Source organism: Melanotaenia boesemani, chromosome 24, assembly GCF_017639745.1.
Source record: "Melanotaenia boesemani isolate fMelBoe1 chromosome 24, fMelBoe1.pri, whole genome shotgun sequence".
NCBI lineage: Eukaryota > Metazoa > Chordata > Actinopteri > Atheriniformes > Melanotaeniidae > Melanotaenia > Melanotaenia boesemani.
In genome coordinates, this window is record NC_055705.1 from 1,506,113 (window position 1) to 1,525,960 (window position 19,848).

At 44.3% G+C, this 19,848-nt stretch overlaps 2 protein-coding genes across 2 annotated transcripts in view; both read left to right on the forward strand.

Moving 5' to 3' along the window:
* Window positions 1–19,848, forward strand: part of LOC121635255 (NLR family CARD domain-containing protein 3-like) — a 1,000,352-nt gene that overhangs the window by 549,201 nt on the left and 431,303 nt on the right. The window lies entirely within an intron of this gene.
* LOC121635914 overlaps window positions 1–19,848 on the forward strand; it is a 100,138-nt gene that overhangs the window by 73,149 nt on the left and 7,141 nt on the right. Inside the window, exons 10-13 of the mRNA XM_041979331.1 lie at window positions 10,308–10,466; window positions 15,855–16,021; window positions 16,465–16,610; window positions 18,431–18,508. Coding sequence (XP_041835265.1) covers window positions 10,308–10,466; window positions 15,855–16,021; window positions 16,465–16,610; window positions 18,431–18,508 — 550 coding nt within the window. The remainder of the gene's footprint in view (window positions 1–10,307; window positions 10,467–15,854; window positions 16,022–16,464; window positions 16,611–18,430; window positions 18,509–19,848) is intronic.

Genomic DNA, 19,848 nt, shown 5'->3' on the forward strand with positions numbered 1-19,848 from the left:
AGAGGATAAAACATGTCTGAGTCTAAACATTTCAACCTTCTTTCCCCTGGCTGAATAAAGGTCACATTTATTTATATATTTATTTATATTTAAAAGCAACCAAAGTGCTTCACATATAAAACTATAAAGAACAAAAAAATAACATTAAGAAAAATATCAAAGATTTAAAGCATGAACACAAAGTGCCACATGTCAGTCAATAAAAAAAGGTCTTTAATACAACACAAGGCAGTTTAAACACAGCTCAGCTATTTGTACAACACATTTCATGTACAGGACAATTCAAAGTACTTAACATAGACAACAAAGACATTACAGATTTTTAAAAATAGTAAAAGGCATCAACACATAATCACAATAAAATAATAAATTACATTAAAATGATTAAAAGCAAGATAAAAGTTAACATGCAGATTTCATGTATAGACATGAGAAAAGAAATGTTATTAATCTGGATTTAAAAATGTCTACATTTGGTGAAAGTTTAATCTCCACTGGCAGTTTGTTCCACTTGTTTGCAGCAGAACAGCTAAATGCTGCTTCTCCATGTTTAGTCTGGACTCTGGTCTGGTCTCTGGTCTGGACTCTAGTCTGGACTCTGGTCTGGACTCTGGCCTGGACTCTGGTCTGGACTCTGGTCTGGACTCTAGTCTGGACTCTGGTCTGGATTCTGGTCTGGTCTCTGGTCTGGACTCTGGTCTGGACTAGTTGACCAGAGTCTTTGGATCTAAGAGCTCTGCTAGGTTTATATTCTCTGAACATAACAGATGTATTCTGGGCCTAAACCATTCTGGGATGTAAACAATCAGAAGGGTTTTAAAATCTATTCTGTGACTGGAAACCAGTATAAACTAGAAACCAGTATAAACTAGAAACCAGTATAAACTAGAAACCAGTATAAACTAGAAACCACTATAAACTGGAAACCAGTATAAACTAGAAACCAGTATAAACTAGAAACCAGTATAAACTAGAAGCCAGTATAAAGATTTTAAAACTGGTGTGATGTGTTCAGATCTCTTAGTCCTGGTTAAAACTCTAGCAGCAGCATTCTGGATGAGCTGCAGATGTTTAATGCTCTTTTTAGGAAGTCCTGTTAAAAGACCATTACAGTAATCCAGTCTACTGGAGATGAATGCATGGATGAGTTTCTCCTGGTCTTTCTGGGAGACTAAACTTTTAATCTTGTTGATGTTTCTGAGCTGGTAAAAAGCTTCTTAGTGAAGCTTTGATGTGGCTGCTGAAAGTCAGGTCTGAGTCTATCAACACTCCCAGGTTACCAACTTGGTCGATGATTTTAAGAGCCCGAGTCTCCAGGTGTTTACCAATGCTGACCCTCTTCTCTTTCTACCAAACAGAATAATCTCAGTTTTGTCTTCATTTAATTGTAGAAAATTCTCCTTCATCCAGGTGTTTATTTGCTCCAGACACTGACACAATAAGTCTGTTGGACTGCAGTCATCTGGTGACAGAGACACATAAAGTTTTAAAAGCAGCCAGAGTCTTTGCTGATCTAACTTTGATGGGAAGTTCGGTAATAAAGATTAACTCCAAAACAATCTTTAAAAGTCATCCATGAAAACCTTCTGGAGGGCAAGTCAGCAAGTTCAAACACCTTCAGGATGAGAGCTGGAAGACCAAAACAAGCCTGGGCTTGAAACCTGCAGAATTGTCAAAATTCACACAAAAACAGCTTGAGAAGCAAAGACATCTGACACATAGACAACTTCCAATCATGATATCTGTTTCAGATTAAACAAACATTCAAATAAAATCACTCCTGCGTCACCATCGATCTCCAGGGAGTCCAGGCTACCAAGTGCATGTCCAGTCCCACATGACAAAATGAGTCAGATGGAACAAGTTTATGACTTGAAACCACTGTGAGGCCAAAGCAACACGATCTCCAGTCTGAATACCTTCAAGCCTTAAACCATGATATTAAACCTGTAGCAAACTACGTGGACGGCATGAAGGAGTAGAAGGAATAGTATAGAGACATCTTTTCTTTGAGTGGTGTGAGTGGACACCAATACATGTCCATGCGAGTTTAAAATCTTTCTTTTTCCTTGTGACTCTTACCTAGAACAGCCTGTTACACTGAGATTCTTCTCTGAGCAAGAATCAATATAATGGAAATGTAGGAGTAACAAGTCAGAAAATAAGCATCACTTACTTGGCTTCAGTGACCTGTTATATGTTGAACCCATAGTTTTGTCCGAGACAAGGAAACTTGCTCGAATCAGGAGAAGCTCGTGGAGAACAAGCTGCAGGAGAAAAACGTGGCATAAATTTGTTCCTGCCACATGGAGAACATGAACAAGTTCTCTGTTCTTGGGGAGTACGTGACGATTCACTCTAAGCCAGAGAGACAAAGAAAGGCCAGTGAACAACAACAACGTCAGATATTTCTACATGGAAAGTAAAGAGAGCAGAGGAGCCCAGTGCATCATGGGACGTCCCCCAGCAGGCTCAGCCTGTATCAGCAGAACAACAGGGATGGATCAGGGTCACCAAGCCAGACCTGCTAGAAGGTCTGAAGGTAGAGAGGGGGTCTGATTCCTGAAGCCCAACTGTAAACTGGTTCCACAGACAATAAGTCAGAACAGCCTTAGAACAAATGTACAATCACAGGATATGGAAAGGCATGTCACACATGTTCTAAACCTTGACACCCAGCCAGATGGAACCTGATAGATCTCAACAAATGGTCCAGACAAAGTTGTTTTATTATGTGATCGGCTTCCTGAAGTAGGCTCTTTATTTTGTGACTCTCTGAGAGACTTTTCCCACCATGCTGTCTAATCACAGCCTAGTCTGGGTCTGGTACACCTGGAAGTGGTCACTGTATAGGTTAGTAAAAGTAAAACCCTAATTCAGATGGTTCTACAACAACTTATCAAGTCCTGCACAACCCTCTTGATGACCTCTAAAACCTTCAGGACACTGACCCAGAAGTCTGGAGATCCATGGCTTAGATTATCAAGACTGAGTTCAAGTAAAATGTCAGATGCCCACTATGACTTAAAACCTTTCATAGGCCAGAAACAAGTAAGATCTACCGAGATGTCAACAAGTCTGACTAAGAACAGCGACAACAAGACCAAGTTCAGACAAAACACCTAGATAAAGATCAGGGTTGGTAACCACCACGAGTCCAAACTGCAAAATCCACAGAGCTGTGTTGAACTTCTGATGAAACCTTGTCCCATAAGACAGAGACCAGTTTCTGCACCAATTTGGGCCTTCAGCCAAGTCAGTGCTCCCAGGAGATGGATGCAAGTCCAAGTCAACAGCCCTTAAACCAGAACAAGTTCAGTATGTGGCTCTTTGGTCTGCTTCTAGACCCCGGTTTACTCACAGTAGTGTGAACTTTAGCACTGTAGTGCAGACCAAAGAAGGGAACTCTAGTCCACTTAAAAACCTGGGATCCCCAACCCTGGTCCTCAAGTCCTGAGGACCATGGTTGTGCTTCCCTGATCTAGTGAACCAGAGAACAGTGATCGAGGACATGTTGTAGTGCAACACGCTGGATATCTGGCTGCTTCTGCTGCTCATACTGGACAGATCCTGGTGAAAACCAGGTTAGGTTTAAACATCAAAGTGAAACCTGCAGAAACTCAGCGTTCCTCCATCATTTCCTGGTAGAGAACGTACCAGCTGAAGGGAAGGATTTCAGTTCCAGACCTGGCCAGTCACTGAGCCTGAACTCTGAACTATCTGGAGGATGAATCAAGAAGGCAACAAGACCACATCAGGTTTAAACAGCCAGTCGGACCAGTACAAGTCCTGATTCATGGAAAACGACGGTCAGAACCACAGTGAGAAAACACACCAAGATCCAGGTGAGTGAAAGTTCAAAGTCCAATGAGACGACACATCAACAAGTCTAGAACAAAGCGTCTACACCCCCCAGGATGGGTTCAAACCGTTCAAAATGCCTGGAAGACCAGAAGCAGTCCAGACAACAAAACCCAGGAAATCCTGACACAACAGGTCTGATCCATCGTCATGACAACAGGACAGCTTTATCTTTGTTGTCCTCTGTCTTCTACATCTGATAATCGTGGCAATTATTGTCCTGATTGGAGCTCGCAGGGAAAACTTAGCAGGGATGTGTGTGTTTTACCATCCGAAGGTGTGTGCGTAATTCAATTCAGTTCAGATTAAAATGAAGGAGGGAGGGAGGAAAAGAGGAAGGGATGGAGTGAGTGAAGGTTATGGAGGAAGAATAATATTCTCCGGGTGTGCTGGATATGTGTGTGTGGTGGAGGATTGTGTCGTTTTGACAGCTGCTGCACCGGAGATTTCCTCAGGGCAGCGAGGACGCACACACACCAAACACATTGAAACACACTCCTTGCTCGACCCTCCTCTTCCTCTTCCTCCTCCTCCTCGTTTGAGTGTGCTGCGCTAGCAAGCACACACACACACCTCCCGGGCAAAGCTCACATCTTGTTTGCTGATGCGTGGCAGCGAGCGGCTTCGTTTGACAGACGCCTGCGCACACACATTACACACACACAAACACATTAGCGAGCACACGCTGTCTGGCTGCTGAGTGGTGGAGACTGTTGCCGTAGCGTCAGTAGCTCGGCGACGTGGCTTCATCCGTCTCCATCTGCTTCTGAAGAGAAAATTGTTTGAGCTGAAATTTTAAATATGAAGCAAAATGTTGTGAATTCTTCATGAATGTGGCAGGTTTCCGGTTCTTTTCCACCTCATAGCTGCTGAGCAAGGCCCTGTTACAGCCGAGAGCACTGATTAGAAGTATCTCATGAGGCTGCAGAGCGCTGTAGTCATTTCCTTCCACCGGTGTCTGTCAAATACTAATTAACCCAGATGTCAAAATAATTAACTCTTAAACCCACGGCTGGAGCTGGAGCTGGTGTGTACTGGTCCGTTTGGATGGTGCTGGTTTTCTGACTCTGGATTTCCAGTTCTCCCAAGTTCTAACCCGGTGGTTGTGTCAGATCTCAGTGATATTCCAGATCTCACATCTTGGGACCCAACCAGCAGGGGTGCTGAATTTAATCGTTTCTATGATGCATCATGGTGCTGCCAATTGCATGTGCGTCGTGATCTAGCTGCTGCAACCAATCAACAAATCTGAGGCTAAATCCGTTTTAAAATGTTAATTAGCAAACATACAGAAAATACATCAGCATCAACACTAGAAATATATTTATTTTCTCTGTGAAATCACGTAACATTACACATGAAAATGTATAAAAAACAATGTTAGCTTTTGGCTAATGTCTATGGAAAATACCATTGGCCTGCCTGCGGTTAACATTCACAAACAGACTAAAGGAATTAAAACAACTTTGTCCATCAACACATTTACCTCAACAATATTATCAATATTGTTCAATTACAAAATGACTAGAATGCTTCCATCTAATGTTTTCCGGCCATGAAGGAGATCATGAAAACATCTGCTAACTACGGAAAGACTGAAGGGACAAACTCACTTCTTAACTGCAAGAAATCTTGCCACTAAAGGGCTGTTCAACCATTTCTGATAACAGAACGTCACAGTATAGTAACGATGATGTTTCTTGATTTCCTGGCAAATGAACAATAAAGTTTAATAATGAAGTTAAAAGCAACACCTTTGTTTATATGTTTATGATGTTTGTCAGTTTCAGGACATTCAGATCGATTTCTGAAATAATTATAATTTAACAGGAAGTTCATATTTATCTGACTGCTTGTATTCATCGATAAAGAAAGTAGAGATGTGCAATGGATGAAAAAAGACAAAGGCGGATGCAACGCATATAATGCTACGTGATGCACTGTGGGATCAAATCGTAATCGAATCGTGACACCAGTGAAGAACCCTTCCAACCAGAGACTGAGCTGCAAAGACCTAACAAAAGAACCTAAATACCAACAGGGGTGTAAAGCCAACCCAATATGAAATTAAACCTTGTTTAAACAGTTGTGATAACATCTGTGCCGAAACCCAGTTCAAAAGTCTGGTTCGTAGTCCCATTCTTATATGCTCACATGATACAGGTATGTATCGTCATTGTAGTTATTTAACTGGAATATGTTGGATGTAATTTTTAACACAGAACTGAGCCTGATCATTGAAGTCACTATGACGACGGTGTCTTCTTTTTCCACAGAGACACTGCAGAAGCTACAAAGGCTCAGATTTCATTCATCCATTTATGTGACAGTCAGAATCAGTTATCTGGGAGTAATCAGATTACTTTAATAATCTGAACGACATGCAGTTCTAAAGTACCAGAACAATACAGGTTTACAGCCAGAAACGCTGTGATGAAATAAAAAAATGAAACCTTTTAAATGTCCTGACGAAACGTTTCCTTCAGAGTCGCTTTAAATTTCCTTAAAGTTCACATCTCAGATACGTCCTGATGCTAATAAAACCTACAAAGAATACTGGATCCATTTAAAGCCGGAATACGACTCAGAAATTCCTTCAATGACGTAGATTCAGTTGATCAGCTGTGCACGTTGGCGTGACGACCGTGACGCTATGAGCATGACACCGGCGCAGGAGAAATCCTCCATCTGCTCGATCTCAGCAAGAGAAGGCGATTTTAAATGGAGGCGACACAGGAAACCAGGTGTGTGTATAGATGCTAAGATCTCGCCAAGCCTCGGTAAGTAACGATAGAGTAGGGTTACGTTACCGGAAAAGAGGACATATAAAACTAAATCTCAACAAAACTTAAAATTATTAAATTTGAATGCACAAATTATGAGCCTCAACCTTAACAATGTAGAAAACTTTATCCTTAAAACCAAACTTAGCTTGTTTTTCTCTAGTAAAAAAAAAAAATTATATACAGTATCTACTTGTTCTTAGAGGCCCCAGAGTCTGAAACACCACTAATCTGGAGACACCGTGAAGACCAAGGATCTCTCCTAATGGGTCATGGACAAAGTTGTGGAGACCAACAAATCAGGGTTGGGTTATTAAAAATAGCTGAAACTGAATATCTCAGAGCTCCATTAAATCTATAACTCATCTGCTTAAAGTGGACCGTCCATCAAAGTTCTCAGGGTTATGGAAGAGTGGCCAGAGAAGAAGATACAGCGTACAGAAAGGTCAACCAAAAGACTTTTGGAAGACTTGCTAAACTTCTGGAAGAAGGTCCTCTGGTCAGAAGATACTAAAGATTAACTTTTTGGATATCAAGGAAAACTATCTGGAACAAACCCAAATTCTCTCACCCGAAGAAAAGCATTCCCACAGTGAATCACGGTGGTGGCAGCATCGTGGTGTGGGAATGTTTTACATCAGCTGGGACTGGAATTATTGACCGGAACTGTAGAAATGATTAATGGAAGGAATTCCTTGAGGACCAGTCTGAGTCTTCCTGAGATCTGGGATGGAGGTCCACCTTCCTGCGGGATGACTCTCGACAAAGTGAGGTTAGGGTAAACCAACACTTAACTACTTTAACAGGAAATATTTAAAAGTGTGGAAATGGACGAGTCAAAGCTCGGACCTCAATCCATCTGAGAATCTGTGGACTTAAAGGGGAACCCATCTAACCTGGAGCTGGACCAGTTTTTGGAGAATGGACAAAAATCCCAGGGCTGGAAGTGTCAAGATCATAGAGACAGTCCCTATGAGACCACAGCTGTTTGTTTGTTTGTAGGTTTTGTAAATCAAATGATAGTCCTGCCCCCAAAACTCAATTTTAATTCCAAGTTTTAAGGCTGCAAAATGGGAACCAAGCCAAGGAGGTTGTAAATGAGCCAGTCCAGTAATCCACAGAGAAAACGGTCTTTTATTTGTTCTTACTGTCAACTGGTGGAGGGAAAGCCAGCCTAAAACAATGGAAAAAAAACAGCCTAGAAAGAAGATGAAACCTTTTCAAAATGAACTCAAGCCCAGTCTGAGATCATCTGAAACCTGGTCTGCCGTTAGTCCAAAACTAAGTCCAAGTTTTTCCAAACAAAAAAAAAAAAAAATAAAAACAATAATAGTAAAATGCTGCTGACACACTCACGCGTTGCTGTTGCCTTGCTGACACCTTGACACATTGCTGACACGTTGCTGACACACTAACACGTTGCTAACACACTGACGCGTTGCTGACACACTGACACGTTGCTGACACACTAACACGTTGCTGACACACTGACACATTTCTGTTGCGTTGCTGACACACTGACACGTTGCTGTTGCGTTGCTGACACACTGACGCGTTGCTGTTGCATTGCTGACACACTAACACGTTCCTGACACACTGACACGTTGCTGTTGCGTTGCTGACACACTGACACGTTGCTGACACACTGACATGTTGCTGACACACTGACACGTTGCTGACACACTGACGCGTTGCTGACACACCGACGCGTTGCTGACACACTGACGCGTTGCTGAGCCTTTGCTGACACACTGACACAATGCTGACACAATGACACGTTGCGTTGCTGACACAGTGACACATTGCTGACACACTGACACGTTGCTGTTGCGTTGCTGACACACTGACATGTTGTTGACACACTGACATGTTGCTGAGCCTTTGCTGACACACTGACACATTGCTGACACACTGACACAATGCTGACACAATGACACGTTGCGTTGCTGACACAGTGACACATTGCTGACACACTGACACTTTGCTGTTGCGTTGCTGACACACTGACATGTTGTTGACACACTCCCGCGTTGCTGACACAGTGACACATTGCTGACACACTGACACGTTGCTGTTGCGTTGCTGACACACTGACATGTTGTTGACACACTGACACGTTGCTGAGCCTTTGCTGACACACTGACACATTGCTGACACACTGACACAATGCTGACACAATGACACGTTGCGTTGCTGACACAGTGACACATTGCTGACACACTGACACTTTGCTGTTGCGTTGCTGACACACTGACATGTTGTTGACACACTCCCGCGTTGCTGACACAGTGACACATTGCTGACACACTAACACGTTGCTGACACGTTGCTGTTGCGTTGCTGGCTCACTGACACGTTGCTGACACACTCACGCGTTGCTGTTGCATTGCTGACACACTGACATGATGCTGACACACTGCCACATTGCTGACACATTGCTGACACACTAACATGTTGCTGACACACTGACACGTTGCTGTTGCGTTGCTGGCTCACTGACACGTTGCTGACACACTGACCCGTTGCTGTTGCATTGCTGACACACTGACACGTTGCTGACACACTGACACGTTGCTGACACACTAAGACATTGCTGACATACTAACACGTGGCTGTTGCGTTGCTGACTCGCTGACACAGTGACACATTGCTGTTGCATTGCTGACACACTGCCACATTGCTGACACAATGCTGACACAATGACACATTGCTGTTTCATTGCTGACACACCGACACGTTGCTGACACACCGACACGTTGCTGACACACTGACGCATTGCTGACACACTGACGCATTGCTGACGCATTACTGACACGTTGCTGACACACTGACGCGTTGCTGACACACTGACGCGTTACTGACACGTTGCTGTTGCGTTGCAGATCTTTCAACAAGGTCTACATAGGAGAAAAATTGAGGACCTTCCACATATGGAAAAAGGAACATCTAAAAGAATGTGAAAGGGAAACAGCCGGACAACTCACTACACACAGGAAAAAAAAGGCAGAACAGGAGAATTTAAAATCAGCCATATCAGTCAGTCATGTTGACGCGCTGTTTCTTTAAAACTAAATTTAAAAACAAGTCAAAACTAGTCAACAACATTGACAACTAACCCCAAGTCCTAGTGTTGTCGAGCAGAGCTGCAAACCAGTCCAAACACCATCTGGAACCAGTCAAAAAGCAATAATCAGTTCTAAACAGGGACGAGTTAAAAGTGCCGATAAAACCGTATGAATCTGTTATCCTGAAAGACCAAACACATGAAAGATAAGAGTGAGAAGAGCGAGCAGCCAGTAGGATGGATGAGAGATTCCCAATTTGTTCCTGCTTTCCTGTTTTACTTTTAGATGAAGCATCACCCCTCCTCCTCCTCCACCTCCTGAGCTTTCTGTCATCAGCCTCAGGCTTCACGCACACACAGGAAACACACAAAAACAGAGTTGTGTTAGCAGAGGTGGTGACAGCGCTATTTTCGACTGAGCCAGGAGGAAAGTGTGTGTTTGTCAGCCGGTGTGTGTGTGTTTAACAGCAGAGCCGTGACAGTGATGGATGCGGGAGCAGAGCCTCGGCCTGGTCTTCTGTTTAATTGTTCTGTGGGTAATAAAACGGATCCTCAAGCACACGCTGATGGTGTTAAACACGCCTTTTTCTCACACACAGGCCTCTCCTCCAGACCCGTCGGGCTCACCAGGCCGTCGGCCTCCATCTCCGCAGAACACACACTCCGCTCGGCCCGTTCCTCCGGAGGTGCGGCGACTCATCGTGAACAAAAACGCCGGAGAGACGCTGCTGCAGCGCGCCGCCCGGCTGGGATACGAGGTAACGAGATGCAAACACACATTTTAGTCTCATTAACATGTTGTATGTAAAAATAATCAGTATAAGAAAAGCTTCATTAGTTCCTGAGTGGGGAAACTGCTTTGTTGAACAGTACAGGTGCAGTAAGCAGAAGCACACAGGTGATATCAAACCAGAAATAATAACTAATATGTCCAGTATCTGGTCTGACAGGGTGTGTTTGTACAGTATATAAACATGTAAACACAGGTTCCACGTGTTCATTGTAAAGTGTGGCAGCAGCAGAAGGAAAGACTGGCGGTATCTCTGCTTCAGTCAGCGAGGATGGATCAGTCTGTCCCTGAAGCTGCTCTCCAGACCAGACAGGAGTCCTGCAGGGTCAGGTTTACCAGGACCCTTTTGTCACCTACCTCCTGCACCGAGTCCAGAGACCAGCCCAGGACAGAGCTGGACTTCCTGATGACTTAGTCCAGCTTCTTCCTGTCCCTCTCTGTGATGCTGCTGTTCCAGCAGACCACACCGTACAGGATGGCTGATCCACCACAGAGTCATAGAAGGTCCTCAGGAGTCCCCCTTCACTCCAAAAGACCACCGTCTCCTCAGAAGATAGACCTGCTCTGACCCTTCCTGTGGTCCGTGTTGTGAGTCTAGTATAGTTTATGGTTTAGGTGAACGCCCAGCTACTTATGAGTCCACTCTCCCAACGTCAGTTCCCTGGATGTTCACCGGTGAGGGGACAGCAGACTGACTCTGAGAAAATCCACCACCATGTCCTCGGTTTTCCCCGCGTTGATCAGGAGGCGGTATTTGCTGACACCAGTCCATAAAGTTTACATCAGTTCTCTGTAGTCCACATCGTGGTCCTTAGTGATCAGTCCGACAATCGCAGAGTCATCTGAGAACTTCTGCAGAACACAGCTGTCCCTGTTGTGTCTGAAGCCTGCAGCGTAGAGGCTGAAGAGAAACAGGACCAACACCGTCCCCTGGGGGACGCCGACGCTGCAGGTCAGCAGGTCAAACGCAGTCCCGGGTCTCACAAACTGGTATTGGTTTGTAAGATAGTCCAAAATCCACTCTGCCAGATGAAGGTCCACTCCAGTCCTCTGCAGTTTGGCTTTTAAGAGCACCATCTGGATAGTGTACTGGAGAAATAACAAAACATGATTCTCCCAGTGCTGCCAGGCTTTTCCAGGTGAGACAGAGCACGATGTCTCACCTGGAGAAGATAACTGCATCTTCCACTCCGATGCCAGGCCGGTAGGCAAACTGCAATGCATCCATGGAGGACCCACTGTGGAGTTGTTCCAGGATCAGTCTCCAGTATCTTCATCAGATGGGACGTGAGAGCCACCGACCTGTTGCCGCTGAGTTTTCTGGTGTGCAGTGGTGTGTCCAGATAATTGTTTTAATAATAGCCTATTGAGGTAAAAGCAAGATTCCTGCAAGTGGTGTAACATAAAAATAACTTATTGTTGGAACAAATTGATATTTTAACTAATATAGTTCATGCTTAACTTAGTACTGCCAAACAACTTTGTGGGTAGCTTTTAAGATATTTTAACAAAATTGGAGCTCAAGCAGACAGAACAGAGGACCAGAGTTTTCTTCCACCTCAGGCCACTTCTCCCAGCTTTACTGGGGGATCCTGAGGAATTCCCAGACCAGCTGAGAGACATCGTCCCTCCAGTGTGTCCTGGGTCTTCCCCGGAGCCTCTTTCCAGTGGGATGTGACCGGAAAGCAACCCCATGGAGGCATCCAGGAGGCATCATGACCAGATACCCAAGCCACACATCTGGCACCTTTGGATGTGGAGCAGCGACTCACTGCTGAGCCCTTCCTGGATGACAGAGCTTCCCACCCCATCCCAAGGGAGAGTCCAGAGGATACGAACATAGATTTACCGGTAAATCAAGAGCTTTGCCTTTTGGTTCAGCTCCTTCTTCACCCCAACAGACTGATGTGGAGTCCGCATCACTGCAGACTACTGATCCGCCTCGATCTCCTGCTCCATTTTTCCCTCACTCCTGAACAAGACCCCGACATACTTGAACTCTACTGGCGGCGGGATTTCTTTGATGCAGCGAGAACTCTCCACCCGTTTCCGGCTGAGGACAATGATCTCAGATTTGGAGGTGCTCTTCTCATCCTTACTGCTTTACACTTGGCTGCAAATCACTCTTGTAAGAGTTGAAGATCAAGGCCTGATGAAGCTAACAGAACCACATCATCTGCAAAAAAAAAAGACCCAATCCTCAGTCCACCAAACCAGTTCCCCTCAATGTCATGGCTTCACCTAGAAATTCTGTGCATTAAAGTTATGAACAGTTTGGTGATGGAAGTCAGCCTTGGCAGAGTCCAGCCCTCACTGGAAACTGATCTGAATTACATTATCAGTTGTACATCGAGCAAATGGCCTTCATCAGAGGGTCTGGCACCCCATACTCCCAAGCACGCCCAACACTTCACAATTCAACCAGTTAAAACATCCATTAAAACACATCCACATCATGATAAGTTCTTTCATATAAACCAATAAAATGAAAATAATGACTTAGCTAAGGAAACCAACAGATTGCATCGATTCTTCTCTTTGATTCAATCCTCCATCCTGAGCTGCACAATGAGATAGTAGAGAGGAAAACTTTTAGCAGGAACGGCAATTATCTGCCTGGATCTGTTGGGAGTGGAGAGGACAGGAAAGAATGATCAACAAGCTCCATAACTGTAAGGCAGGGATACCTGGCCAGCCCTAACTACAAGCTGTATCAATGGGGAAGGTTAGAAGACTGATCTAAGACACCCAGAGAGGGAGTCTGCCTTCTGAAGCCAGACTGAGAGCCGGTTCCACGGAGTGGGGTCTGATAACTGAAGGTTGCTTTTAAAATTGCTGCAGGAGGAAGTATTTAATAAAAATGTTGTTTTTTTCTCTATGAAATTCTGATGTTATAAAGTATTCATAGGAAGCAAAGCGTTGCCTTGGTTGCAGTTAAAGTAAAAGAAGCTCCAGGTTTCTGAGCTTCTGCAATCATCATCATCACCGTCATCATCAGCTGAACTTGCTGCAGGAGACCTGAGAGACCTTTGTTGGAATCCAACAATCCTCTGGAAATTATGTGGAGACAGGAAACGTGCACACACACACACACACGCACAGTGTGAATATTTCATGTGTGCTGCGACAGCTCCTGTCAGGCCTCACGAGTGCCGGCCTCTCTCTCTCGTTGAGGTGCAGCGGTGAAGCTAACGAGCTCAGTTTGCAAATGAAGCCGTCATCCATCACCGCACACACATATACACGCACACACACATTTTCAAGCTGCAATCACTTATTATAGAAATAGAGCAGTGGGAGGTTTCATTATGTTTGGTCTCCTGGTCTGGAGCTGGACCGGTTCTTCAACATTTCAACCTTCATGGTCCCAGAGCGAGGTTCTGGACCAGCTTCCAAGCAGATTAACATATTTATGTACTGCCTTTTAAGACCTGATACAACACGAGCCTCTTTCGTTTAATGACATCATTTTCAGGTCACATGATACTTTTTAAAGCTACTGATGAACTTCAGGACAAATATAATTATCATAAAAGCTGATGGTCTAATGTCTGAAATTGTTTTTATTTCATCATGTTTATTGTTTACTGTAGCTAAATTAGTTAAAAATTGTCAGCTTTTTGTTTAAATATTTTAAAAAATCAACACTGTGTTGAAAATTATTATTAATCAGTCAGCCAAACATGAAGGATTAAAGAAATATCATCAAGTAAATAGAATATGTGAAGGCCGAAGATATACCTACTGTTTACCCTAAAAACTCAGGCTATAATATTCAGGATATCATTTCTACCAACCCTGTGACCTTGCTATACTGCCCCTAGTGGTTATTCGCGTATGGCTTTTAAACTTTAGTTAATGGTTAGTTTTAGGGCCAAGTATATGTTGTTTTTGTCAGGTTTTATTTATTTTTTATCAAACTATCATCTGCATATGGACGAATCTTCATCATTTCATGTATAAAAATGCTAGCGTTCTTCTAGATTTTCTCCTCTGATTGCAGAGAATTCAGTGCTTTAACTCAGAAATTTAGATGATCTGTTTACTGTAAATTCTATCCCTGCATTGGATCACAAGGTTTTGAGATTTGACATTTTAAGCCTCCTCACTAAAGCCATCCATCCATGGGTCTCCTTCCAGATACCCCTCTCCCCAGTGACACTTTCTAGCTTCTCCTGGGGGATTTCAAGGCATTCCCAGGTCAGACAGGACATAAAATCCCTCCAGCTAGTCCTGGGTCTGCCCCAGGGGTCTGCTTCCAGTGCAACGTGTCCAGAAATCCTCCAAGGGGAGACGACCAGGAGACATCCTAATAAGAAGCCTGAAGCACCTCAGCTGACTCCTTTTGATACGGAGAACAAGAGTTCCTCGCCAAGCTCCCTCCCGATGTGTGTTCTCCTTACCCGATCTCCTCGGCTGGACCCAGTCACCTTTAGAAATAAGACAATTATATTCATGATCTTTGCCTGTCGGCTCAGTTCTGCCTTCACCACAACTGATTGGTGCAGCACGTTCATACTGCTGATGAAGCCCTGATCCATCCGTCCGTCTCTCACTCCATTCGACCGTCAGATCCCAAGATATTTAATCTCCTCCAGTTGAGGCAAAGGCTCATTCCCAACTCGGAGGGAGTGGTCTTGGCTTGGAGCACATTCACACTGGTGGTGTTTTGGTCCACTTCCACAGATAGTACGGTTTGTTAAGAGCAGGGTGGATTCATTCATACTCTGGTGGGGAATGAAGAAGGAACTCTGGTCCGTCTGAACACTGGAGCTCGCCCTTCACTCGTTAGGAACCCTCATGCAGGTCTCTTCCAGTGTGGAAGCAAATGGAGTATCCGATGAACCAAAGAGGAAGTGAAGTCCACAACAGAAACTCCACGACTGTGGAAACTTGATTTTGCTCCATTGTTTACTTGTGGTGAGCAAACTGTTTATGGACCCAACCAAAAGATGTGCAAGATTTTCTTATTGGTCAGTGGTTGTTTCAGGAAATATCACTGTTGTAGCTGTGGGACAATGTTTGGGCAGTTTCTCTGATTCAGATTTCTACCCAGCTATCCTGATGTGCGTGTGCCCTTAGAGGGGCTGATTTTCATCCTGACTGCTTCACTCTGCTACGAACCGCCCCAGAGCATGCTGAAGATCTTATCCTGAGAAAACTAACAGAACCACAACAAATAGAAAAAGTGGGGCTGCAACTTTGCGGTTACTAAACCAGATACCCATCGCTCCCTGACTACACCTTTATATCCTGTCTATGAGCACCGCTAACACTGTTGCACTGTTTAAAAGTCCTAAAACCCCCCATTAAGGTCTTAGGGTTCTGGTCTCACTTCCTGTCCACTCTTCTCCAGGAGGTGGTGCTGTACTGCCTGGAGCAGCGACTCTGCGACGTTAACCACAGAGACAATGCTGGGTACTGCGCCCTGCATGAGGCTTGTGCCCGCGGCTGGCTGGGGATTGTACGCCACCTGGTGGAACACGGAGCTAGCGTTAACTGCAGCGCTCAGGACGGAACCAGGTACGACTGGACCTGTGGTATGACCCGGGTCTAATTCTAGTGTGCTGGGTTAGGGTTAGTTTTAATGACAGCGACTGTAGTGGATAATGATGACTCTTATAGAAAACTGTATCATCGACATATATGCAGATTTAGTAAACCAATTTCATTTCTAGTATATTATTTATTCAACATTCATATTTTAAGGGATTTACAAAACACTGATTATACACAGAGAAAGAATAATCATCAGAGACTTTATTTTTAATAAAAGTGGAGTAACAGTATATCAAGCTAACAGTTTTCAGCACTTTATGAATCCACCTTCCTGGCAAACTGCACAACCTGTGATCCAAGAGGAAAAAACCTGCTGCAGCAACAGATTAAGAGATTAAATCCCCTGCAGTTGTACTGGAAGATGATGATGATGCTAATTTCACTCCTGCTGTCTGTTTTCCAACCAGACCCCTTCACGATGCCGTAGAAAACGACCATGTGGAGGTGGTGCGTTTTCTGCTGGCCTGTGGTGCCGACCCCACCCTCACCACCTACTCCGGAAGAGGACCGCTTAACATGACCCACAGCGCGACCATGGAAACCTTCCTGGAAGGTAAGAGGAGGGCGGCACCAGTTTAATCCAGTTGTAAATGTGGCTGTACAAAATTTCCTCCATTTTAACATCCTCTCAGGTGACTGTTGAGCCTCTAAGAGCTCCTGTTCAGCATCAGTTTGGTCAGTACTGAACCTGAAGCCTGATGTTGGGGCTCATTGATCCACCAGCCTCCCTCTACTCAAATCTGATTTTACAAAACTTAGAACTTTTCTTTTTTTCCCCGAAACACCTCCCACATTTTCCCCACAGTCTCCACATTAAATTAATGCATGTCCTGGTCCAGTGGGTTGAATCTCTGTCAGCAGGTGGAAGAGATGAACTGATGTTCTGATCAAGCCTGAGGATGGGTTTAGTAGCTGCTTACATCACTTTTCTTTAACCCCACATTATATTCCTTTATTGTCTTGCCTCCAAAAGCTACATCTACCAAGATAAAAGCGCATTTAGTAAATACGCTTTTATCTTGTTTCCCGTTGTCACTTAACAGCTGTTTCCCATCCAAAGGTTTCTGCCTGGTTACATGGATTTGATTGGACAACGACAGGTGTCAGTCGTTTTGATCTTTCCCTCCTCACCGTTGCTGATTGTACGGACACATGGTGATATCAGAGTAAATGTACTAGATCACACGATTAATCATGACAATCAGATAGTTAAGTCTGAGTGTATTTCCGTCTTTATTCGTGCGCTAGCATTATGGAAAGATGTTTGTGTCTTTTTGTCCACCTTTTAGCTACTTTAGGATAAAATGGCATCCAAAAAGGAACACTACAGACTACAGTGGAAGAGCTGGAGATGATTTTAAAGACAGAAGGACAGAGTTGTGTGTCCAGATTCAACCACCAAGCTGTCTCTTTACTTAAACCTCTGTAACTTTTCTGTTTCACTACAGCTTCATGAATCTTTGCAGAGAAAATGTACGCATGTTGAGTCATGGTTTTAAGGATTTTTTGTCTACTAAAGCAGATTTTCAAAGACGTTTTATACGATTATATGCAAAACAAACAAAAATAGGCAAAGGGAAAATTCCTCATAGTTTCCTACGTCCCATCCTCATCGTCGGTGTTGATCCTTCCACCTTTGATGAAATCTCATAAGTTTTAGCTTTATTTTGAGACTAAGAGGGTTTACATAGGGTTTGTAATTGCCCAGAAATAATTGATTATTATTTTCTTGCAGAAACTCTAAAAAAGATCCTTGGCGCTTAAAGATTTGACTGTTTTTAGGCAAAATGAAGTGAAACCAAACCAGATATAACCAGAACATTTCCATATGAGACGGTGCTGCTGAAGAAGTCATCGTACGAGACAAGTGAAACAGTTTTGTCTTTTTGTCAATGTTTATGTTGTCGTTCATCTGATCCACAGCCTGAATGCTCAGGTCAAAACAACTTGAAATAAACAAATATTGTGAAAGTGAGAAAAATGGAGGAATAAACCAGAGGAAGGCGAAGCCTGTGAAATGGTGTGTGCGTGCATTCAGCAGCCTGATTACCATTCCCTGCCTGTATTTCTTCTCTCCCTCTCCATCTCTTTCTTCCTTCACTCTCTCCAGAGGGGTTTAATAAGGCTTGGCTGCTGAATCCCAGAGCAGCTTACTGCCACACGCACACACACACACACACAGTCTTGCCAGCATCCGTCTATTCAGAGCCAAGCGCCACGGCGACGAGCCGGCACCGTCTGAACACAAACACTCATCATCTTCTCTCCATCGTTGTGTGTGCGGCTCCATTGTTTTCATCTGGCTGCCTTCGTCTTCTCTGATTGGTCAACTCTTTGATCAGCTTTAACTCTGTGCCTCTTTTCCGCCTGCAGACTATCTGTCTGACATCCAGGGAAGGTCGGAGGGCGATCCTGGAATCTACTGGGAGTTTTACAGCAGCTCGGTGTGCGGTTAGTTCACACACAAAGACACACAAACACAGCGCTGATAGAATCTGGGAAGAAAGTCGGAACGCCGGGAAAGACTCCTAAAATAAAAAAGCTTTGCTTACATCTCAAACAACATGTTAGATGAAAAGAAATCAGGGTTGATGTCGACCATGAAAACTTATTAATGCACAGGACCATAACGAATCAGGATTAAAGGAAAATGGTCGGGATCAAAGCCCCTAAAGGAGCTGGTACTTGTGCAGAAGTAAATAAACTACATGTCAATAAAGAGAACTAAAAGTGCTGCTGCTGAACCAAAAATGCCATATTCAGAAATAGAGAGATGAGTAAATATATGAGAGGATGCGGCTCTGATGAAGGATGGGATGCCAGTGTAGCCTGGCAGGCCCAACTGTGTCGTTCTGCTGGGAACGTCTGGTAGAGCCCCATCAAACGCAATTACAACTCCCACCTCAGGTAGAACTTTGACCACATCTGGAGGAAGATGGGGTACTTTAAGTCTAGAAGGCCCATGTTCGAAGCAGCTTACTGGAGTTTGATGTCTGTTAGTGGTAATCCCCAAACGCGTTGGTGGACGTGGTGAGAGATGCCGTCAAACTGCAGGAGGAGTTTAGGTTTCAGCAGGTCAAGCAGAACGCTTTGGCGGAGGCAAAAGCTCAGGTGTTGCAGGAGTTTGGGGAGGCCATGGAGAAAGACTTCTGGACGGCTTTGAGGAGATTCTGGTCCACCATCTGGCAGTTCAGAAGGGGGGGAGCAGTTGACCATCAGTACTGTACAGTGGGGATAGGGTGACCTCCACTTCAGATGTTGTGGGTTGTTGGAGGAAATACTTTAAAAATCTCCTCAATCCCACAACACGCCTTCCAATGAAGAAGCAGTCTGGGAACTCGGGTGATCTCTCCTATGTCTGGGGCTAAGGTTGTCGGGGTGATTATAAAGTTCCTCAGTGGCAGGGCCCTGGAGATGGATAAGACCACTTGGAGTTCCTCAAGGTTCTGGATTTTCTGGGATTGTGTAGGTTGACATGTCTCTTCAACATTGCTTGGACATTAGGTACAGTACCTCTGGACTGGTTGACATGGGAAGTCGTCCCCCTCTTCAAAAAGTGGGACCAGAAGGTATGTTCCAACTACAGAAGATCACACTTTTTTGCCTCCCTGATGAGATCTATTCAGGGGTCCTGGAGAGGAGGGTTAGTCATATTGTCGAACCTTGTCAAGCTCTATACTCTCAGGAGAGTCTCTAATGACCTTTGTGGACCTAAAGAAGGGATTCTACTATGTCCCTTGGGGAGTCCTGTGGGGGGTGCTTTGGGAGTATGGAGTACCAGCCCCTCTGAT